Here is a 25,219-nt window from a genome sequence, read left to right on the forward strand (position 1 = left end):
GTTTTCATAAAATATAAAGTAGCTTTTTTAAAAGTTTGTTTGCAGAAAATATTTAATTGAAAAATATGAAATTTTTTGGATGGCTTGTCTAAATTTTTAATTGGATGTATACAAGCTGATGAGTCGAAATAAATCAAATTACGAAGCACATGTGACTGAAACAATCAATGTCAGTTGATCAACAAACTTGAACTATTTATGTGTCACCGATTGAAACAGATTTACTAAGTTGGACAAACAGTTTGTTTTTTTTCAGCGCGGGAATGAAGAACAGATGCACAATATGGAGGGTAACTTACTCTAAAAATTACATAACTTTAACCGATAGAAAATTCCCCTTTTTACTGTGTATGTGGACTTGGCTGCAAATGTTCAGGAAGTGAATGAAGCACCAAGTTGATCAGGGTTTAACAGCTTGCTGATAACTTTATTTTTCTGTGCTGACCCAACTCAGAAAAACTAAGTTTTTCAACTTTTTCATCTTCTAATGTCTGGTTACTTGTTTAAAATGAGTATTATAACATTTTGATGAAAAATCAGTTGGGTTCACTTCATGCTTTTTAGTCTCTCTGGCCTTTAGAGAAAATAATCCTTGCCTGAGAACAGTCTCTGAAAGACGAGCTGTCCTTTCCCCAGCAGCCTCAGAGATAAGCCCTGAAGCATACTGCTATTACTCCAAACAAGAGCAGTGATAATGACCTGCAGATAAAAGTGGAACACACACAGATTATCTCCCGTCCCTTCATAATTCCTACATTGACCCTGAGGTCCAAACACATATCATGAGGACACGTGCTGGCTCAGCGCACGCTATTATGGCCCACGGATTGATCTGTTCAGCGCTGGTATAGGACGTAAAACAGAAAGACTGAGAATTTCCTGCAAAACCTATGACAAAAAAACAACAAAATATTAACATATTTAAGACTGGATGAGGTTTCTGTGGAGTGTCCAAGAGCGAGCCAGCACCTTGATACTAACTTTTCAAGCTGATAAAGAATTTACATCACATTACAACTCACAGAAACCCTCATTTCTGCATTCATGTGTTTTTTATGAAGTTTGCAGAAGCAGACGGCCGTATAAACTCAATAAATACACCCAGTATCCAGCCTCAGGGTAGAGATGTGCGAGGAATCAGTCTGCGTTATTATTTTCCTCACTTTCACCTCGTATTCATGCCCCTGTGTGTGTGTGTTTTTGTGTGAGTGTGTGTGTTTGGAGAGGGGAGGGATTAGCGGTGAGAAAAAGTCCAAACTGGCCCACTCTCCTCCTTCACTTAACCATAAAACAGACCCACCCAAACAGAGCTGGAGACGGTGGTTGTCGAGCTTGGCTCTGCTCTTTAATTCACGTCTCGGAGGGAGTGTGTGTGTGTGTTTAAGCATGCTGTAGGTTTGTGCATCTGTGTGTGTGTGTGTTTGTTTGTGTGGCATCAGGGTTCCTGTGGTATTTTTAGCTGCAGACAAAGACTAAAACATTTGTCCCATCTTTTTGTTTTTGTGTCGTAGCTTTTGATCATCTTTGTTCGATATCTGCTGGTGATGCAAACTTATTTCCCATATTTGTCTCTGATTTCTCAAACTCTGCTGCTTACTGTGATATATTCAGCTGCATGACTGTGGCATGAACGCATCTGATTCCAGGGAAGGAGTCGGACTCTTGACTCCCCTCTTGAATCAACGTTTGCTGCTTTTATCTTCCGTCTTTCTTCCTCCCTGTATCTCCTCATCCTATCTCCTTCTCTCTGCCTCTCTGTATCATTTCCTGGCAGCTCTTGGGAGGGGTCCTTTTTGGAAAGAGATCACTCAGCTGCAGGTCACAGGAGTTCAGACACACTTCCCTTCACAGCTGGACTCAGAGAGACGATAGAAAGGGAGTTGACTTTAACACCTCAGGATTTATGCATGGATAACAAACCCTCCCTTCCAGCAACTTCACGTTTTCTGTATTTATAACTCTGAAAATCCACCTTTACCCATGTGTCTTCCTTTATCTCGCCTGTAGAGGCTTAAAAACACCTGGTTCAATCACAGAAATAGAGATAACAGTTGATGAGTGTGTTTCTAAATTTAAATGCTGATGTAAATAGCTTTTTTAGGACAGTGATGTGACCGACGATGATCTCTAATCTCTGTCCCCGTGTGTCATTTTAAATCCTCCTAAATGAGAGAAGAACAGATGGATCACACACGCTCGGACTGATTGATTTTTCTCCTTCTCTCCTCCTCTCCTCGGGATGACGTCAGCGCGGTCTGATTGTAGTTTCTCTCTCAGCGTGAAGTGTTTTCGTTACAGGGTGGGAAAATTAAAACAGTCGATGCCACATTGGCACGTCAAACCACAGTATTTAAACAAACCTTGTTTTTGTGCTTGATTGAAGCGTTTATTTATCCCGGGCTTTGTGTCATTTTTTTAAACAGACTCTTGAAGTTTGCCAATCTAACACTGAGTGATTTGGGCTTTTAATAGGACTGAGAGGAGTTTCTAAATAGGAGTGGGAGAAAAAACATTGTATCGCAGCATCAGGATTTTTTTGTTGCTCGATTTAAAAGTCAGGATTTTTTTGTTTGAAAAAAAGTTTTTTGGTTTTTTTTTTAAATTTAAGTCCCGCATCTTAGCCTTTGCAAGCTGGATTGAAAAAGAGTTGCGATGTTAGATCCCCTGAATAAATTTTAAAGACTGACTCACATCTGATGCTCGTTTTTTGGGAAAATATGGCTCCAGTTAAAGTCTGTAGACATCATTATCATCAACATTCAACTTTTTTACTTGAGCAACCTTTCCAACAAGCAGATTGGTTCGGTTTCGTCTTGGTATGGCGCGCATTTTTTTGGCGTTTTCACTGACTTATCCCGGGACTGATCCACAAATAACTGAGACGAGCCGTCCCACTTTTTGGAACCCTCTCGTATGGGTGCCAGACTGAACCGATCGGCTCTTGGAAGGTGGAGCTACAACAATGCAGACTGTTGATTGGTCAGTAAAATCCTCACTTAACTTGCGACAGTGGCTGTATTTCTCCTGGTGGCACACAGACTTCTCTGAAACAAAGCTTGATTGTTCGTTGCATCAAAGAGCTACATGACAATCACAGAGAGGACGAAATGCTGCATTTCTTCCATCCATGCTCTTTGTTTACTGTGTCTGAGGATACAGTTTGCTTTAGAAACGCAAACAGGATCAGGCTTAACTGTACCAAATCGTGCCAAACTGTACTGAACCGAACCGGACTGCTTGGTGGGAACGAGGCTTTAGTCTGGTGTTCAAAAAGTGACCTCCCCCAAAAAATTGCAAAAATCGGGAATATCGAAGAATCGCAATTTAAATCAAATCAGTAACCCAAAAATCGTAAAATAAAGGAAGTGGAGCATATCATCCTAGCCCTATTTCTAAATGATCTTGAAAAAGTCTCCCTTTTAGATTTATGCCTGATCCTAATCCACACTTTAAAATGAGATTATCAACATCAACATAGGTTATTCCTAAATGCTACTTCCTAGCTTCCTGATTCAGTCGAGCAGGACTGGATTGATTTACGACGTGTCAAAGTCTCTATGACAACACCACGATGGCTAATGAAGTTTAGTTGTGAAAAGAGAGATCTGTGTGAAAATGATTTCTGTGATTAATTTTGTAGTGATGGTGGACACTGGAGCCTAACTGTCAGACAGAAAATGACAGAAGAGAAGAAGAAAGATAAACAGGAGGGAAACAGAGCACGAGCTAAAGGCTGAGACTTGGGTTTAAATGTCTATAATCGTGTTGAATCCAACCCACATGCAGCACTTTTTCTGCAGTGGTCTATTCGACTGGGATCATCTTGTAGCAGCTGTATTTACAAAGGAGAAATGTGATGTCATGCAAACTCTCATAAAAGCAGACACCTTTATTTTTCAGCTATTGTTGCCTTTTTGTTAACACCACAGTATCAGAAACACATTTTAATGTGTGTGTTAATCGTGTTTACAAGCCGTTCAGCCCACATTTCTCCAGCCTGCTGCTCACACAGCTCCTGCAGATGTTGGTGTAATGGAGAGCAGACTCTGCCACCTTCTCTCTGTGCACACCCAGCTGCTGCTTCACATAAACCCCTCCCTGCATGTGCACCACTGTGACAGTCCCACCTAGAGTCTATTGTACATGTGCGTAAAGTGGGCCGCGTAGGGGGAGATGGAGGGCCGGTTTGAGACAAAGACCTCCGATTGACGTGTGAACAATGGAGCGGGCACACAGCAGCCTCCTGACCGAGAGGAGCGAGGGCACAATGGGTCTGTTTCTGTAGCACAGGGAGGGAGGGATGGCAAGATATTCATCCTGATTCAAGGACTACAGCCGGGTCTCCTTCAGTCCTCTGTAACCCTCAGTAAAACTTCTTTCCCGCATGCAATATTAGCATTAGCACTATTAAGTGTCAAGTAACAACGTAAAAATACTTTGTTACCTTACTTAAGCAGAAATTTTGGGTATCTATACTTTACTGGAGTAGTTATTTTTTAGTTAACTTTTTTACTTTTTACATTTTCAGACAAATATGTGTACTTTCTTCTCCCTACATTTTGAAAATAGCTTGTTACTCATGTTTCATTTAGACTTGTTTTCATTTCAGCCTGTCATTTAAAAAAAAAAAAAAAATCATCACAAACACAAAAAATAAAAACCTGTCCATCATGACGGCCAGTCAAACTGGAGAAGACCCAGTGTCACGCTCTGCTGGCACAAGGTACGGTGGCTCGAATGGGAAAAACATAATAACTATTCAGAAAATTATCCACAGTAACCTTAAATGACTTGTGCTTTGGTCTGGCAATAAGTGGAAAATAAAATGAATTTACTTAAATGGTGGAAACACTGTGGGTGTTGTGATAGTGTCTAAATAAAGTTATCAAACATTTTGGCTAGCCTGTGTTTAGTAAGACCCCACTGATCAACACAAGATGCTCGAAATTTTTCAACATAAACAATTCAATTTGTCCCGGTCTCCTCCTTGCGATCAAAGCCAGCAAAGGCCAGATTATCTAGTGACATTGTGTGGTTTTCCCGTGGTGTGGGGGGTGTTAAGAGTGATTTCTTCTGGTCGAAGCCGCTCAGAATGTCTCTGATCTAGAGATCGTAGATAATGAACATGTTTAGTATTTGTGACTAAAAATCCTGTAGTTTGTGGGACGCTCTGAGAGGAGCCGAGCAGGTACAGCATATAATGTCACGAGTATCAGAGCAAAGCCAATCAAGACGCGAGCTGACTCAGCTGACTGACTGAAGAGTAGGACAGAAATCTATCTGTAATACTTAAAACGACTTTACTCACCATTGTTATTCATAATCCCTTTTCTTTTGTGTGTTTTTTTCTAAATTCTAGAGTACAAAAACAAACATCTTTGCTTTTTCCCGTATGTCCGTCATGTTTGTTTACACTGAAGTCATGTTTTGCTTTGCGAGATTTGGAATATTGAGTGTGAAGAAGCTGAAGTTCTGCTGAAGAATCTGTTAGTGTGTGGTGTCCTCAGAGTGCACGCCACACACTGTTAGATCAGGAGAGAGAAATCTTGTGGGATCTGTCTTTTGTTATCATCAAGTGTTTGATCTCTAATTGTGTGAAGTTTTGGAGAATCCTGTAATGTGTACCAGCCTTAAGCTAAAAACTAGAGTTGATACTTCAACCTCTACAAAATTCTTTTTTAAGCCCCACTATCTATACTTATACTTGAGTAATGGATGCGAATACTTTTGACACATCTGTCTACTAGTCCCTGCATTATGGATGTCTGTGGGAATGCATTTCTCATATGTTGTCGATAAAAGCTCCATGCACAGGTGAGAGAAACTCTGCAGACTTACTTGAGTTCATCCTCCATCTTTATCACCATCTCTCTGCTGAACTCTCGCTGTTAGCCGCTTGTTCCTCTCAGATTAATGACCTTCTGTTTGCATTAACACAAAGAGCCATGAATCAGAGACTTGATGAGCCGTATAGGCAGAGAAATATGGATATATAACTGCAAAGTATCAATAATTATGTCTCAAAGATCATTAACAATTTTCTGGAAGCAGTGTTTTCTGACTATTTCTGCCAAAAATAGTCGATTTCAGTATTTTTTAAAGGTGCATTGACACATTTTGGCACCAGCTTAGACTTATTTTGGTAATTTAAGGAGTACTTTTTAAAATCCAAGTTACAAAATGCTTTAAAATGGTCTTTAAGACTTCCTATGAGTTGTTTTGACACACATTGAAGATATTGTTGACATTACTGTGACTAAGTCCAGCAGACTTGAGTTTAACCTGTCTGCAGCTGCACTTTAAGAAGCTCTTTCTGCAGCTCAAACCAAAAATAGAAGCTCAAACCTCTCAGACAAATCTGCACAATTAGTGAAACAATCAGCTTTGTTGTAATGTGCACATGATTTGTGCAGAGGAGGCTTATACAAGTTAACTGTTGAGTTATATTTAACACTGGGGTCTTGATTTTGAGCTCATGTGTGGCTTCTGTTCAGGACACAGTCAGACATGTCAGCGTCAGGCGGCGGTGCCAGTTTGTGCACAGCCTGACATACATGATGAACACTCTGAATACAAAAGACTGAGCTTATACATGCATGTGCTTGAGGTTAGAGCTGGAAGAGAAGAGTCGACAAGGATAGGGAAAGCAGAGATTATTTCCTTTTTAAGCACCAAGGCTGATGAAACACTGATAACAAGAAAAAAAGTCAGGGACATGTTTCAACAGCCGTAAACTTCAGGCTTTGGACGCCACTTTAAGGACATGTCTGTTTACCAGAGTGCTCTAAGTTTAGCATTTCATCTGGAAACCTGCTCAGTATCTGCAAAGCATTTAAAAACTCTAAATCCTCCTGATTGAGCTCATCTTCTTCAAACGTAGCATCCTGAAAACATCACTGATGGATTATAGTTTGGAGTAAAAAGCTTCAGGCCTGGTGAGCAGAGCAGCAGCAGCATAAGCAGAGGTTTGACAGCTGTGAAGAAAGAAACCATTCTTCTGTGGAGAGAAAACTGGGATCCAGCTTCACTTTGGAGAGGAAGGAAGTGAGGCAGGCGGCCCGGGGCAAAGAGAGAGAAAACCAAAGAGAAAGGGGCGCAGAAATTAGGGGGTAGACAAAGAGAATTACAGCTTTAAAAGTGTGTGCACAGGAGAGCATGAGAGAGGGGAGTTTTATACTTATTACTGCAGAAGAAAAGAGCGACGGGAAAGGAAAACCTGCACGTTAACCATGCAAAACAGCACACCAACTTTGTACCAACCTGGGCTGGACCCCCTTTTTCCTTCAGAACTGCCTTAATCCTTGGTGGCATAGATTCAACAAGGTCCTGGAAACATTCCTCAGAGAGTTTGGTCCATATTGACATGATAGCATCACACAGTTGCTGCAGATTTGTCGGCTGATGATGATGAGAATCTCCCGTTCCACCACATCCCAAAGGTGCTCTACTGAATTGAGATCTGGGGACTGTGGAGGACATTTGAGTACAGGGAACTCATTGTCATGTTGAAGAAAGCAGTCTGAGATGATTCCAGCTTTATGACATGGAGCGTTATCCTGCTGGAAGTAGCCATCAGAAGATGGGTACACTGTGCTCATAAAGGGATGGACATGGTCAGCAACAATACTCAGGTAGGCTGTGGACTTTAAACCATGCTCAGTTGGTACTAAGGGGCCCAAAGTGAGCCAAGAAAATATCCCCCACACCATTACACCAGCAGCAGCAGCCTGAACCGTTGATACAAGGCAGGATGGATCCATGCTTTCATGTTGTTGAGGCCAAATTCTGAGCCTACCATCTGAATGTGGAGCAGAAATCCAGACTCATCAGACCAGGCAACGTTTTCCCAATCTTCTATTGTCCAGTTTTGGTGTTGCTGTGTGAATTGTAGCCTCAGTTTCCTGTTCTTAGCTGACAGGAGGGTCACCCGGTGTGGTCTTCTGCTGCTGTAGCCCATCTGCCTCAAGGTTGGACGTGTTGTGTGTTCAGAGATGCTCTTCTGCAGACCTCGGTTGTAACCAGTGGTTATTTGAGTTACTGTTGCCTTTCTATCAGCTCCAACCAGTCTGTCCATTCTCCTCTGACCTCTGGCATCAACAAGGCATTTTGTCCCACAGAACTGCTGCTCACTGGATATTTTCTCTTTTTGGGACCATTCTCTGTAAACCCTAGAGATGGTTGTGGGTTAAAATCCCAGTAGATCAGCAGTTTCTGAAATACTCAGACCAACAACCATGCCACGTTCAAAGTCCCTTAAATCACCTTTCTTCCCTATTCTGATGCTTGGTTTGAACTGCAGCAGATCATCTTGACCATGTCTACATGCCTCAACGCATTGAGTTGCTGTCGTGTGATTGGCTGATTAGAAATTTGCGTTATCAAGCAGTTGGACAGGTGTGCCTAATAAAGTGGCCCGTGAGAGAAGATTTCTTTTGGGGTTTATACGTGCAAAGTGAAGTCTTTGTGTAGCTCACTATTTACAGTGAAACTGAGACTCACCTGAAACGGAATATTGGGCGAATCCAAAGTTGCCAGTTTGACTCTGAACAATGCAGCATATAATGGATGAAGTTGGGGGTTGCTCCCTGAGGCAATACGTCCAAACTCTGACGTACTGCTAAAGCTCTGACCTCGCTTTCTTTTGTTCCTGTGTTTCCTGCAGCTTGTTGAACCCATTTGCGAGGATTTACGGCATTTCCTTCTGTCACATGCTCATCAACGAGCAAGGGAGCGATCCAGAGGAAACTGGATGTTTCTTGTTGTGCACATGGTGATGGAACAGGAAAAAGCCTTTCCCAAACTGTTGACATGGAGCTGGAAGCTCACATCGTGTTGTCACGTTAACATAATTGTAAACAGGAGAAAGAGGGAGAGGAGAGAGGAGCTGAAACTGGAGTTTTCCTCCGGCTCTTTATTTATTTGTGGCACTTCCTTGTTGAAGCTGTGAGATTGTAAAACTTGTGCGTCTGGACGGATGGAGAGCAGGAATTCAGCGTCTCTTTGCTCATGGCTTGTTTGCTTTTCAGGGTCAATATCTGATAAACTATAAGAGGCTGCCGGTTGACCAGCCGTGAAATAATGTGAACACAAAGGTACCAGACTCCATCAGGGTGTCCTGAAATGAACCCTGAAAGCTCATCTGCATTCGGCTTCAGTTTTCTCTCATCTGTTTCTTCAGTTTTTGTTTCTTTCATTCAAACTTTGCAGGTTTTCTAAGACTTGTGACACAGATTTCTCTTTTTTTTTATCTCAGTCCAAATTCTCTCTTTATAATCCTAAACCTGTGTTTTCATTCTCAGGTTCGAGAAGGGGAGGATCTACAGCTACATCGGCGAGGTGGTCGTCTCCGTCAACCCGTACCGTGCCATGAACATCTACGGCCGCGACACCATCGAGCAGTACAAGGGCCGCGAGCTGTACGAGAGGCCGCCGCATCTCTTTGCCATTGCTGACGCTGCATACAAAGCCATGAAGAGGAGGAACAAAGACACCTGTATCGTCATCTCAGGTGACATGGGAAGCCCCCCCCTGCACGGGCCGCTCAAAAGAGAGCAGTTTGAGAACAACTGAAAGTGTTACGTCCTATTCCCCGAGCTTTCTGTCCTCTCTTTCATGTAACACCAAAATAATCTCCTGCTGTGAGGAGCCTTTGTTCCTCTGATGTTTTTATCCGCTGCAGAACAGACTTCTTGAGAAAACATAAAGTTAAAAATAAATGTGCTTTTTCCTCTGAAACATATTTCATGTGGTGTCAAGCTGTGGAGAGAAATGATGCAGAGAGTAGAGCACCACCCAGTGGTTTGAGCAGGAACTGAACACCCCTCAAGTATAACATGGATCTAAACCAAGATAGAGGAACGTCTGAGCTGATACTTTTGCTAAAAGCTCAGAAAAAAACAGGTCAAACTTCTTCATCAGTCATTTTTAAAGCTCTTTGTTCTGTGCTTTGGTTGCAGGGGAAAGTGGAGCAGGGAAGACAGAAGCCAGCAAGTACATAATGCAATACATCGCTGCTATCACCAATCCCAATCAGAGGGCCGAGGTCGAAAGGTGAGCTGCTGCGTCGTTCCTCTTTAACACAGTTTCAACCTCACTTCTCTGCAGAGCGTGTGCATACGTTTATCAGACAGGGAGGAGACTTATTGTTCTGCATCCCCGACTCTGATGCACTAACACATCTGAAAATTTTTGCAAAGATCTCATTCCCAAACAGCTCAGGCTTGATGATCACATTTTACACCTCTGTTGTGTTTGCCTGAAGTCATATTTTATAGCTCATTTCGTTACTGACAGTATAACAGCTCAACAGGAGAACTATGAGCAGAGTGTGTTAAAGTAGATACAGATAAGATAATCTGTATTTCAAAGTACGCAGCATGTGGGTCAGAGATTAGAAGATTGAAGCAGTTAAAGGGTTAAAGGTCATCTTTACAGCCACAGATAGACGGTTAGCATAAACAGCTGGAAATGCTGTTCACCACTCATAATTCACTGTGTCTGTAAATACAAACACTTTTTATGAAATAAAAGAGGAATTTATTTCATATTTGAGCTCTTATAAACCGTAATTATCCATGAACTTGTGGATTCATGCTGCAGTAGTAACTTTAATAAAATAATACTTTGTAGTTTGACTCGACTAAAGCATCTAAAGTGAAAACAGCTGTTTCCATGTGAACATAGTTCCTGCTTGAAATCTTCTTCTGCAAATTCTTAAATTTGAAAGAAAAGGTTCAGATAAGTAAAATACAGAAAATTTGTTTATTTATTTATCCATGTAGACAAAAAAAAGACAGAATAAATTCTTGATTCAGCAAAACTTGCGATACAGCTGTCCCTGTCAGTACAAACTAATAGGGGTGGGAGAAAAAATTAAAAACCAATATATCGGGATTTTTTGTTTGTATATGTGATATTGAGATCTGCATTCTTTGTCAAAAACTCGCTTTTTTGAAAAAAAGTCAAATTCTTCATTTCAGCCTTTGTATATCAACTGAATTAGAAAAAAAGTTACCGCTTTTCTCCAGCAGAGGGCGAAATGTTTCTCTCTGACTCACATGATGTGCATTTTATGGGAAAATATGGCTCCTGATATAGTCTGTAGACAATTATCATCATCATTTAATAATAATAATAATAATAATAATAATAATAATAATAATATCGTACACTTTATTTGTAAAGACACCGTAAAAGGTAAACAAAGATAAAGAGCTAGTTAAGAACAGATACAAATATATAAAAAATGATGAAATAACAGTAAAATACATGTATGGAAAAAAAAATAAATTTAACTTTTTCACATGGTCTGGTGTTTAAAAAGCAAACAAAAAAACGCAAAAAACCATAAATATTGAAGAAGCACAATTTAAATCGAATCGGCGCCCCAAAAATTGTAATAGAATCAAATCAAAACTAGCATATCCTCCCAGCCCAATAAACTAAATCTGCACAGATGTCTTCCTCTAAATGCAAATAACACAACTCACATGAAACACAGTGGAGAATTTAGCTCTTGGTGTAATTGTACCCAGTATTTATTATCATGCTTTACACCTTAATGTCATTCGAACCTGTAAACTCATCTCCACAGGGTGAAAAACATGCTGCTCAAATCCAACTGTGTCTTGGAGGCCTTCGGAAACGCCAAGACCAACCGCAACGACAACTCCAGCCGCTTCGGCAAATACATGGACATCAACTTTGACTTCAAGGGCGATCCCATCGGAGGCCACATCAACAACTACCTGCTGGAAAAGGTGACGAGGGCTCCAAATACATGCAGACTGATTTATTAATTTATTCCAGTGAAATCTACTTTTAAAGAAAGGAAAATCTTTGATATTGAGAAATTTCTGCATCTGTTCACAATCTGTGACAGGTGAAAGCCAATGTGTTGAACATATGAGTGTTATGAAATGAGATTCTGCAGAAAAACATTTTCTGTGGCACAGTTTAAAGTTTCAGCTCTGTGATCACTGAGCTCTGCACTGACTTGTTGTTGCTTATAAACTCAGCTCTTTTGTTCCACTGACCTGTTTCTAACCTTGCGCTCTTCCCTCACAGTCCAGGGTAATTTTCCAACAGTCAGGAGAGAGGAGCTTCCATTCATTCTACCAGGTAAATATATGTGTGTGTGTGAGTGTGTGTTTACCTGTGACAAAGACATGTTTGCTCAGTGTGTTTATTTACAACTCTGCTTCTGTGCAGCCTGCAGGAATATGAATCAGGTGTTTTTTGTAGCGACATAGCGATAATGTGACGTTATTCTTGTGACTCAAGCTGCAGCGTATACATTATGTGTCTTTAAACTGGTCAAATTACAGATTACAGCATGAGAAGTATGTGCCTTAGGTCTGTTATATCCTATAATGATGCAAAAACACAACAAAGACAGTTTAGCATCCCTGCTCTGTATTTTTAAAGAAACAAAGTCCTTCAACTTTAGACTTCACATTTATGTGTGTTTTTAAATCTTCTTCATAAAACACAAACACCAGTATCTGTTAGCATATCTTTTTTTTGAAAAGTTTTTTATGGGGACAGAGAGGTTGGAGCATTGTGGGTAAAAAGTGTGTTTTCATTGTCCATCAGCTGCTGAGAGGAGCTCCAGACTCTCTCCTGCGCTCCCTCCACGTCCAGAAGGACCCGACTGCGTACAACTACATCAAAGTTGGAGGCCAAATCAAGGTAGAGTAAACGGTTTACACAGCGCTCACCTGCGCACAAACAGAGACAAACAGGAGCAGAAGAGCAAACAGCGGTCAGAGGAAGTGTTTGTGTAAGCTCCAGATGTTTGCAGAGGGATGAACGCAGCCAAACACGACTCAAACCTCCAAAATCACAAAGTTCATCCTGGTTATCTTCAAGTTCAGTTCAGAGCAACCTTTTCTTTTCTTTCCTTTGTTCTGTTCTGCAACGCCGACTCAACACAAGTTTAATGAGTGGGAACAAAACCACAGGACAGCAACAAACAGCCTGATGTCCCATTTCTCACGAACAGCTGAGCTGGTGGTTTGTCTTCTGTTTGTCTCAGCGGCTCCTATTTTTAACACCCGACATTACATTCAGACAGCAGTTTGTAATTTAATGAACAGAGGGAGTGTGAGCCTCTGAATCCAGGACAAACAGAAAACACAAATATGTTTTCCTCTGCAGAGATTTAACCACTTATTTGTCTCAGGAAAGAAATTTTCTCTCTGTTTCCAGTCCTGCATCAACGATGGAGCGGATTTCAAAGCTGTGGCTGATGCTATGAAAGTGATCGGATTCACAGGAGACGAGGTTCAGACTGTTTACAAGATCCTGGCCACCATCCTGCACCTGGTAACGCTCAGTGATATGAAATCTAACACCAGCTTTGTCCCAACATGAAAGCTCTGTGAGCAGATTTTAGATAAAAAAGCTCCAGGAGAAAAACATTTGGGATCTGAAAAAGCTTTTTATTTTATTTGATGCAAACCTGCTCGCGATGAATCAACATAAGTTAGTTTGGTGTTCTACAGTTACTTAGTCATCTGATTATTTCCTTTAAAAACCAATGAGACACTTATTTTTTGCTAAATAGAGTCGTTACCTACGCCAAGGATGTTATGTTTTTTGGAGAGTTTTGTTTGTCTGTGAACAACACAACTCAAAAAATAATCAACGGATCTTGATGAAACTTTCAGGAAATGTTCAAAATGGGATAAGGAAGAAGTGATTAAATTTTGGAGGTGATCCGGATCACCGTCTGGATCCAGGACTAACCATATTTAATCATGCTGTAAATCAGCAAACACAAATGTTAAAATCTGCAGCCAAAAGAGTTTGAATTCAGCTCGGTACATTTCTGGAAATCCTACAAAAAGACTCTAATTTACACCTTTTGACGGCCTCTCCTCCAGGGTAACCTGACATTTGGAGTTGATGGGGATGTGACGTTGATAGAGAACACAAAGCTGGTCTCCGTGATCAAAGATCTGCTTTCCACCAAAGAGGAGAACGTGGAAAAGGCCCTGCTGTATCGAACTGTGGCCACCGGACGAGACGTCATTGAAAAGCAGCACACGGAACAGGAAGCAAGCTACGGGCGGGACGCTCTGGCAAAGGTGATGTTTCGATCTAAGTCCCTTTAAGTTAACGCTTAACCTTGCTCTCTGTTTCTGCTTTGTGTTTGTCTGTTACCTCTGTGTGTGTAATTCTTGGTTTGAGTTCAAGTTTTGAAAAAGGTTGAAGGAATGATCATCATCCATCTGGAACTTCATCTCCAAAAAACCTCCCCAATCATCTTCCAGCTGACACCCTGCAGGGTTTTGACATTTTGTGAAGTTCTTGGCGATATTTTTCCTGCGTTTCACACGAGCGTGAGTCACAATGTTATGACTCCAGACAGAAGGAGGAAGCAATGCGTGTAGGCAGACTCAGGCTGTGAGCTACGGTCTGACTCACTGTTATTGTGACATTTCGCTCTCAGCGGCGATCTGTAACTCTTCATTGTCTGTGTGCGAGACAGCTCAGCGCCACCGAAGGAGGCAAACAGGCACTGGTTACACGCAAATTTGTTAACTTCACATTTTTGACTGTCTGCAGAGAGGGGTGATACACCTTCACCTTTTCTTGTTGTGTAAAAGTGAAGCCAAAACACTGCCTCCTGAGCCGTATTTAGCTAGGATACGGTGCATTTGGAGTTATGGGGTTTGAGCAGCAACTTTTTGCATTATTTGCACAGTTCCAGTTTCACCTTGCATCCTCTGTTTCTCATTGTGATTATCACTTCCTTTTTCCTGTAAATATTCCTATTTTTTTATTTCCTATTTTTTTATTTTATTTAATTTTGATTCTATTTATTATTATTATCATTATTATCATTATCATTAGTAGTATTAGTATTATTTTAATAGAAAAGAAAAGAAAATAAATAAATGAAATTAAAAAAGGGAAATAAAAAAATATAAATTATTTTTATTGTATATATATATATATATACATTTTTTTTTTAAATAAAAATAATTATTTATATATATATATTTGTATATTTTATATCTTAACTTTTTCTTTATTCTATTTTGCGTTTTAATTGCTTTCTTGTTAATTATTAGCATCAACACAGCAAGACAAATCCCTTGTATGTGCAAATGTACTTTGCAATAAAACTTGATTCTGATTCTATTTAAATTTTTGATTAACATAAACTTGTACTCTTTAACACCCAGCAGGGGGCGACAGTCTTCTTGAAGTCTCAAAAAACTTGATTTAGCATCCAAACGTCAAAGTTTTATCTTATGCACCGTTATGTTTTCTGCAAAATGTGACAAAAATACAAGATGTGCAATAAGTTTACATCCCATAAAATCACTGTCAACCCTAGTTGGAAAACATGTGATCAGATTGACAGGGATGAAGACCCAGAGGCTCCAGAACAGCTGTAGTCAACATACCTCTGGTTGATGTCTCATAACTTATCTCTGAATTGATGTTTTTGTCATCATCAGGCCATGTACGAGCGTCTCTTCTGCTGGATTGTGGGACGAATCAACGACATCATTGAGGTGAAGAACTATGACGCCAGAGTCCATGGGAAGAACACGGTCATCGGGGTGCTGGACATCTACGGCTTTGAGATTTTCCAGAACAACAGGTTCAGATGATTTTGGAAACCACCTCCTCCTTTCACTGACATGAGATTAAACTCCTCTCTGTTTCTTCTTCTGCAGCTTTGAACAGTTCTGCATCAACTACTGCAACGAGAAGCTGCAGCAGCTTTTTATTCAGCTGGTGCTGAAGCAGGAACAGGAGGAGTACCAACGAGAAGGAATCCCCTGGAAACATGTGAGGAGCATGTTTTGTTCCTACTGATTAAACATCCATGCTTTGTCTTTTAAAGATTCAGAGATTCAGGAAATAAGACGTGATTCTTTGTGTCCTTTAGATTGATTACTTCAACAACCAGATCATTGTGGATCTGGTGGAGCAGCAGCATAAAGGAATCTTCTCTGTACTCGATGAAGCCTGTATGAATGTGGGCAAAATGACGGACGAGGTTTTCCTCCAAGGACTCAATGGCAAATTGGCGAAACATGCTCACTACACCAGCCGCAAGGTAGGTCACCCTAACTTCAACTTCTTCAACTAAACTTAGAAGTCTGGATTGAATCTGATTGATCGCAAATCTTACTGACCCTGATGTTGCCTCTTATGTTCATTATAAATGGACACAAGTTCTGAATGATTGACTCAGTAGCTGCAAAAATATCAGCACCAGATCGAATAGGTTTCTACGTAAGTCAATGTGTCATTTCACACTGGATCCTCCTCTAGACTGTGTCCCTGCTCCAGCAGGTTGCAGCAGATACACAATCCTCCTAGTTTTTCCTGATGCTGGAGCTTCAGTGTGTCAGTTTACAACACGCAGATCAATCAGGACAGGAAGTTGTATACGTAACCCACATTAAGACATCCAGTGACTTTCAAAATAATTGAATAAATATTAAACTAAGCTACAAGGTTAGAGAGTATGCAGTCTAAACGCACCAAGCCGAGACCAAACAGGCAGGGATGCATCTGGTGAAAGAGTTTTAAAAAGCTGAATCCATCCCTTGCACTTCTTCCAAATATTAATGTCCAGTCACATTTTCTGCTGCCCTATTCATGACTCTGGGGCCAGTGAATTGATAAGTGAAAAACTTTTTTTTCCCTTTAAACCTAAGTACTGTCCTTGACTGTGAAACAACAAAAAAATAGAGTAAAGAAAAGTATTTTCATTTTCTGCAGTTTTCTCAACATAATTAGCTTTTTTTGATCTTGGGCTAGGGCTGAACGATTTTGGAAAATAATGTAATTCAGGTTTTTGGACTAATATTGTGATTGTTATTATTTCGCATTCCAGTTGTTTTATTTTAATTGTATTTAATTGTATTTATTTATTTTTTATTTATTTTAATTTATTTTATTTTGATCTCATTTTATTTTATATTGTTTTATTTTGTTCTATTTTATTTTAGTTTATTGTGATTGTGATTTACGTGTCAGTTTTTATTTTATATTAATATATTTTATTTTACTTAATTTGATTTAATTTAATTTAATTTATTTTAATTGAATTTATTCATATCTCATTTTATTTTATATTGTTATATTTTGTTATTTTATTTTATTTTATTTATTTTGGTGGGAGGGTGTTATCTTCTGCATTATTCACTGAACACATAAATCATTCTATAGTTTGATCAACTGGATAAATGATACCTTCAACAGTTTTTACTGTAGGCCAGACTACATGTTATGATGAAATAAGTGAATGTGACAATCCATACAGAATAAAGTTTACAAGGGCCATAGCTCTGCCATCCACAATCATTCACACAGGGGCTTTTTTGACAGAAACAAACAGCATAATGACTTTTGCTGGTCTGCACTTATGAACCTTTTTTTAAATTATAATTCAATTATGGTCTTTGCAGTTTGACGGGATGTCGTCATCTAACTTCTTATGGACATTTTTGCACTTTCTATACCCTTTCTTACTTTTGTTTTCTTAAATGCTGCGGTGACTCCTGAATTTCCCCTCGGGGATAAATAAAGTATTTTCTATTCTATTTCTATTCTATTTAAAAATTACATCCTGTTGTATTGGGATGTCGGTTTCAGTTCAGTCAATTTTTCAACCCTATTTTGATCCATAGCATGTTGGGATTTTAAAGCTATTTCTTGTGTGTCTTTTAGAAGTTGCTTTGGATCTTGATGAATGCACAGCAGATAATTATATCACTGGTAAAACTTAAAAAGTAAAGTAATAAAAACCAGATTAGAGCTCATTCATCAGATGGTCCTGATGATGATGATGATGATGATGATGAGATCTGCTTCAGTAACCTGAGAACAGCAGAGGGCAGATTTCCCTGAGCAGTAAGTAAGCATTAACAGCAGAGAGAGTAGAGGGAACATGATCCTGTTAGTGTAATAATCAGGAAGGATCCCAGTCTAATTCACTCTAATAGTGTTTACGACCAGACGGACGTAAGCCAGTTTACTCTGCTGTGAGTTTGGGATCAGATGACAGAGAGAAGGTGAGAGTTGCTCATCAGACGCTGATCCACAGTCACTTTTCTGAATTTAAACTACAGCAGTTTTAAAAGACTGCAGTTCTCTCCACAAACACAGGGTGGCATCAGCCGTCAGAGAGACGTTCAGGCCGTCTGACTCAACACTTCTCACGAGTGATGTCACTGCCAGCCAATGGGATCGAATGGAGCTGCTGCTCTGCTGTGTTAGTACAGAGGCAGGGAGGAGGTGAAGGCATGTTTTTACACATTTATGAGAAGAGTCGGGCGAAGAGAAGAGAAGGAGGGATGGAGAGTGAGACGGTGATGCAGTGGGGAATAAAATGTAAACATCTGCATCCTGTAGCTTCTACATACCCGAAGCAACAGGCTGCAGAGTGAGGCACCTTTAGAGCAAAGCCTATTCAGACACTTCCTGGCAACTCCATGTTCCCAAGCAGAGGGAGAATATTGAGCCAGGCCGATGGGCGCTGAGCACACTGTTACGCCTTGAAGTGAGGAGAGCACATAAAGAAGGAGCTGTGAGAGCCAAGACGGGGTAAAGATTACGCTGTGCTGCAGGGTGTATTGATTCACGAGGCCTCCCTTCAATCTCAGAGTCAATCCGCTCCCTGCTGTCGCCCTGCTGCTCTCTGACCTCCTTCTCCTCCTGCAGCTGCAAGAAAACCTGAAATTAAAACTCGCACTGATCCAGATGTAATGTCCTGAAACTATTATTGCTGTAAATCAATATCAGCCTGAGATCTTTCTTTTTTTATTTCAACTGCACTCTGTCTGGAGTCCTGTTGCCAGGTAACATGGGCATAATGGACTTTCTGTCATGAATCTGTAAATTGTTTGGGGCTTTAGTGGATCTCTGGGGCATTTTTGAGAGGAGCAGACGGCCGGTGTTGCCATTAAAATTAACAGTCGTGGAAGTTAAAATGTCCTGGGTGTATTTGAGATGAGGCTTTCATAAAAGATAATGTATGACTGAAACAGAAATGAAGCTTTGAGGGATTTTGTTTTACTTTGTCCTTCGCTCTCAGCTGTATTTTTATCTCTCAGAAGGATTTTCAGTGCATTTCTTTCGCTTGAGGAGTGGAGCAGAACCTTGACATTGCTTGAATTTCTCTCAGCGATGTATTAAAAAAAAAAGAAATCATCTTTGTGTGACCCAAAATAGACACCCTAACCTCCACTCATGATGCAAATAAGCTCTGGGGCGGAAGGTTCAGGGAAATTTTCAAGGCTGTGAGGGTACAAAGTGTGCACACAAGCTCTGCAGACTTTAAAACACCCACCACCGCTCGCACCGCCTCACGCCTGTCTGCCAGGGTGAGAGTGTGAAGGTGGGGAGGAAGATGAAGTATGAGAGGAAGAGAGGTTGTGGAGAGGAAGAGGAGACGGGGAATTAAATGTGAGAGGGAGTCAGAGATGCTCTTGAAAGGAAGGAGGATGAAAACCTGAGCTGGAAGCACAGACAGTGATGTTAAAGTACCATCTCTGTGCACACATGCTGAAAAATCCTGCAAATATTCAGGAGTGCAAATGTGAAAAAGAAGAAAAAGGCTTTAGCCGTGCACTTTGACTCATTTCAACCTTTGCTTTAATCCAGCGTGTTTACTGCAGAGGATCTTGTGGAGCTAAAGTAAACTTTCTGCACAGCTCCATATGGCAAACATACAAACTCAGCCGGAGCTGGTTTACACAGACAAACACCTGAGGGAGCAAATATTTATCACAGTTGTAGGTGAGGATGAAAGCTGCAAAAATTCACCAGGTGGCCAAAAATTGAACTGGAAATACTGCGAACATTTTCCAAATCTTTCTGGGTTTGTTAAAAAGAAAATCTGTTGCAGCCTTGAAGCATAAAAGCCTCGAACAACTTCTCAGGTGACTCAAAAGATCTGAGTGCTTTGCTCTTCAACTTGCAGCACGTTTTGCGACGTGCATTTAACAGTTAAACATCCTCACAGAGAGTAAACAACTCCGCTAAAAGTTTCCAAAGAGAAACAGACTCACTGTTTTTCTCTCATTAGTGTAGGAGTGAGACTTTCTGAGGTAAATGTCAAGTTGAATTCTGGAGCTGATTTGGCACAAACGTCAGCGGCATGTGCAGCTCAGAAAATTACATCCCAACACGAGCACCAGCTCAGTTGCCGAGCAACTCCATGAGCGGATCCCGAGCCCTGCCAGCACCTGAGTCTCTCTGCCACCTCCTCCACAAAACAAACCAAAGACACATACAGTGAATATGTTCAGTTTCTGCTGCTCGGTGCTCGGCATTAGCATGAGAGTCTGAGCGCCAAGGAGTGAGGAGACAGAGAGAGGCAGGGGAAGTGACTGAGTCAGAAATCTATTCCTGTAGCATGATCTGTGTGAGTGTGTGTGTCTTGCACTGAATGATGCCACACTCCTGTCTCCACCTTCACAGACTTTAAAGAAGCTCCTGCTTAGTGTTAAAGTTTGAAGTGCATGCTAATCAGGGGATTGACAGGTGAAATCTGGAGCACTTTAACCTCCTTCTCTGCAGAAATCTGCTCATGTTGGTGCAGCCTGCAAAGAGGAAACAAGCTAAGAGGATCATATGCTTAAATATCTAACAGAGGCACCCTGCTGTGCTCCAGAACCTTCTCATCCTAGCACATCGTGTTGCTCTTCGCCGTGGCGTTGGCGAAATTCTTTTGATTTGCTTCCAGGCTTCTCATCATTGTCCTGAATTAATCAGATGTTTCTGATGCACAGGGGCCACGGGTTTGTTTACAGAGCCAATCGGAGACTCTGATACGCTGCGGATGATGACGTGTGTGATTTTTTTAATTACTCATGCAGTAAAAACTGTCTGATGTTTCTGTACTTTCATAAATGTTTCACTCTTGTTCCGAGCAATCTGCGTTTCGTTTACTGCAGTCACACGGCTTTCAGGTCTAGTTTTTAGGTCATTGCATCATAAACTGGCTGGATGGAGATGTTATTGAGTTTTCTTGCAGTCTTCTGGCTAAAGTTAAGCCATTTCCTCTGTGCTTTATTTAAGAAATGAGATATTTTAACAAAGAAAAGGTGATCTCATACAGAAGTAACTTCAGGTAACCGGCAGCAGAGTGAAGATGCTGATCTCTCTGCACCGTTTGAGAAGCTGCAGCTCTCGCCTTGAGCAGCATCCACCAATTATCCCTGCTGGTGCTGCTCAGGTGATTTAATTACCTCGAGCACGTGCGCGAGCTCCATAGCTTCTTTTAATTGAGCACACACACACACACACACACACACACACACACACACACACACACACACACACACACACACACACACACACACACACACACACACTGTCCTGCTCCTGTGAGTTCACACTGTGCATGTGCATCAGAGGGGAGGAGTCAGAATCAGCAGCAGTAAACAGAAACATGTGCCCTGTTGACTTTCTCTGCACATAAACATTTTTAAAAGCCGGAAACATTCACATTTGACCCATTTTTAAAGAATGGGACCAACAACAATGTATGAAATTACACATTTTGACTAGACAAGACTCAGGATTTCATTGTCTTGTTTCCTGATCTGTCTCGGCACAGTTGGTAAAACTTTTCCACCAAAATGAAAGTTTTTTTCTTCACAGCTTTACATGACATAGGCTGTTTTAAAACTGTCTACTACATTCCACATGTGAATGTAGTATGTAGTAGGCACTACATACCACCTACTGCTTTTGCATGTAGTATGTAGTATGACTGCTCTGTTGGGTCTGTTTTGTAGTACTACTACTCTGGTTTTAAGTTTCTGAAGGCAAAGCTACAGGTGATGATTTTTTTTTTTTCATTTTTTACCTTCATAAAAAATTTACAAAACAAACTATGGGGTGAGTGTGACATTTTAGTTATTTTGTTCATCATACCACAGCAGAACCATAATATTTGATTTTAAATTTTACACTTAAAGTTGTGGTGTTTATTTTAAAGTTTTTTGAAAGGGATTGAGTTATTATTTTTCCAGCTGATGGAAAAAACACTTCCCTATAATCCATGTATGGTTAAAAAAAGGTAATTATTGGTTTATACGGGCTTTAATGAAATTGCAGAAGTAAAAACCTCTTTTACAACTCAAACTGACAAGATTTACTGTGTTTTTTCTCATCACTTCACTCCTATCTCACGGACTATCTAACGTTAGTGTTGTTGTATTGTAGTTGTAATGCAGACTCAGTCCAGTAGATGGCAGTAATTTACCAAAATCTGCCACCCACGTAGACAAACAGTGTTAGCATTGTGCATTGTAGGCTGTTTTCCAAACTGCCTACTACACTAGTAGTGCCTACTTTTCTGGCTGATATTCAGTCTGTAGTAGTCTGTATGCAAAAACTTGCAAAATCTGCAGTTTTTCAAAAAATCCCAGGATGTCCTACTGATCCAAGAAAAGTTCTCAGTATGCAACAAACCAGTCCACCTGGCATACTGCTTCCCACAATGAATGACGCTAACACTGTTTGTCTATCCGACTGCCAGGTTTTGGTGAATTACCGCCATCTAGTGGAAAAAAATCGGCATTACAATTACAACACAACAACACTAACGTTAGACGGTCTGTGAGATAGATGTGAAATGATGCGAAGAAGCATCAGTAAATCTTGTCACTTCCAGACGTAAAATAGGTGTTTTCCATCAGCTGTAAAAATAAAAATCCCTTTCAGATTTATTTTCATTTAATGATATAACTTTTGGGGTAAGTTTAGAAATCAAGCGTAATGATTCTGTTTGATATGATTAACAAAATAACTAAAATGCAGAGATCTGCCCGTAGATTGTTTTGTACATTAATAATAAAGGCAAAAAAACCCAAAACACATCATCTGTTGCCCTGCTTCTGAAACCACAAACCAGAGTAGAATACTACAAAACAGACCCAACAGAGCAGTCATACTACATACTACCACAATGTCGCCCCCTGCCATAAATTGAGAGGACTGCAGGTGTAAAGCTCGTCCGCTATTCTTCACTTCCAGCTGTTTCTTTGTTTACAGTTTTTAGGCTGTGAAAGTTCTAGTCTTCACCTTGTTTCCTCTCTTGAGATAAGACAGAGAAGTACAGAGAAGAAATAATGCATTAGTTTTACTCCTCTTATAAAGCATAACATTAACTTTATCAGGTACTTTTTCACTTTCAAAGCAATTATTCCTTGTCTTTCCTGTTCCTCCCACCTCCTAACACGCCTCCTTCTCTCCTCTTCTCTCCTCGTCGCTTTGATCCTCACAGATGTGCTTTTTTTTTTTTTCTTTTAATCATTTGCTGACACAGTCGTTCCTTTTCAAGCTGCTGTCATGGCCGTTTCATTTCACACCTCTCCTTCTTCTTCTTCTTCTTCTCCTTTCTACTTCTTTCTTCCTCACAACCCCGCCCTCAGCACCTCTTTGTACTTTAACTTCCTTTATCACTTTTTCCACCAATTTACTGTACACCTCTGCACGTGGCATGTACAGGTGCAGGACGCTAATAGGATGTGTTGTGTATGTTTCGGTGTGCATGTGTGTCCTCCTCCTGCTCCTCCTGCTGTAACATGTATGCATGCATGTCTGTGGGGGGGTCTGTGATAAGTGGTTGAGCTTTCAGGGGCTGCATGTTGCTGCTGCTAATCACAGTGCAGCTCTGCCTGTGAACTCCAGGGAGGAAGAAGTCATTATTATCAGCACGGACACAAAGAGAAGTCTGATAAATGTTGATAACAGCGTAAAGCTGAGGTACAGCAGCCTGCAGCAACACGTTTATCTGTTCACTCATGTTCACCTTGGTCTGAAACAAGGCCCTAACTAAATCCTGGATGTTTAAATACCCTGACAGCTGCCCGTCAGAGCTCTGGGCATGAAATGCAAAATCCATCTCCTCATCTGCTGCCTGGATAAGCTCCGAGGTTCCCGCTGTGAGCTCCTGACAGGTTTGGAGAGAGTCAGATGCTGAACCTTAGGAGGTCTGGCTTCTGCCCTCTTGGATCACAGATTGGTCCAGAGGATTGAGGATGGCTGGAAAAGAAAGAGGTGTCAGGCCCGGTCTATCAGCTTTTAAGGTTTTCATTCAGTCGTTTGCAGCATCAGGAGCTGTGTAGGGTGTGTGGAAAAACTGTCTGTGCATATCTGAAACCATAAATTGACAGCTTCAGGAAACCACTCAGTCTAAGAAGTTTCTTTAGCACGCCATGTGGAAGAAAATATAAAATACTGACTTTACTTCACAGTTCAGAGGTGATGATTGTTACAAGTCAAAATGCTTTGAATTTATGATTTTCAGGCAAAGCAACTCAACTCTCCCTTCACCTTTAAGTCCTTTAATGCTGCAGCTTTGAGATGATATTCTCTTTTTCCTAGGAGCCCTACTGTCCTTAAGTTTAGGAACCAGGAGAATAAAATCAAATGGTAATAGTTTTGCTTACATATCAGGTTTTTTAACCCCTGACTGTTCGTCTTGCAGAAAGTGAAAGTCTTTCAACAACAGACACTTATTTCACAATAAAACGCTCTAGGAAGCAAAGGAAGAAGATGTTTTTGAACCTTTAGAGCTTGTGCATTCAATGAATCGTGATGTTTTAAAGTTACTTATCAATAAAAAAAAGTTATTTTTGGTTTGGAAACTTTGATCTAGCTTCCATTTTTCTGGTAAAGGAGCCCAGTCCACAATCTCTCCTACCCATAGTCTGTAAATACAGTGGACAACATTTACCATTTACTATTGAAGCCATAATATCTGCCCCCATTTGCAGCCATTGTGCAGCCAGAGTCTGCGCAGTAGAGACTGTGAGGGACTCAGTGAGAATCTGAGTGGAGCCAGGTCACAAAAAATAATATTTTTTTTTCTTTGGAGAGTCTAATCTCTTCTTAGCTCTCCCTCCTTACATATTTTACAATCCAACCCCTCAAAAAAATACACAAGAATGTCAGCTGTCAATCATTGTTAAACGTGACGTAAAGCTTCATTTTTAACCTTGCTGCAAAAAACTAAAATGTTATCAAGTGTTTTTTGTCGTATTTTCAGTAGAAAATGTCTTTTTAGACTCGATATGAGCCATATTCACCTGACTAGTCCAGAAAAATGTTTAATTTCAAGTTATTTAAATAAAAAAACAGGGTCTGAATTGTTTGTAACAAGTAAAAACAATCTGCCAATGGAACAAGAGAAAGTTACTTGTATTAAGACATTTTTCTAGTTTCAAGC

The 25,219-nt window shown here is 40.5% G+C and overlaps 1 protein-coding gene across 1 annotated transcript in view; it reads left to right on the plus strand.

The window, feature by feature from the left end:
* Positions 1-25,219, plus strand: part of myo1d (myosin 1D) — a 118,164-nt gene that overhangs the window by 16,189 nt on the left and 76,756 nt on the right. The window contains exons 2-11 of the mRNA XM_074662922.1: positions 9,300-9,508; positions 9,957-10,050; positions 11,594-11,759; positions 12,067-12,120; positions 12,595-12,690; positions 13,210-13,326; positions 13,887-14,090; positions 15,474-15,619; positions 15,696-15,810; positions 15,911-16,081. Of these exons, the coding sequence (XP_074519023.1) occupies positions 9,300-9,508; positions 9,957-10,050; positions 11,594-11,759; positions 12,067-12,120; positions 12,595-12,690; positions 13,210-13,326; positions 13,887-14,090; positions 15,474-15,619; positions 15,696-15,810; positions 15,911-16,081 (1,372 nt within the window). The remainder of the gene's footprint in view (positions 1-9,299; positions 9,509-9,956; positions 10,051-11,593; positions 11,760-12,066; positions 12,121-12,594; positions 12,691-13,209; positions 13,327-13,886; positions 14,091-15,473; positions 15,620-15,695; positions 15,811-15,910; positions 16,082-25,219) is intronic.

This window comes from Halichoeres trimaculatus, unplaced genomic scaffold (assembly GCF_033239565.1).
Source record: "Halichoeres trimaculatus isolate MK-OKI-2021-1 unplaced genomic scaffold, fHalTri1.1 fHalTri1_scaffold_23, whole genome shotgun sequence".
NCBI lineage: Eukaryota > Metazoa > Chordata > Actinopteri > Labriformes > Labridae > Halichoeres > Halichoeres trimaculatus.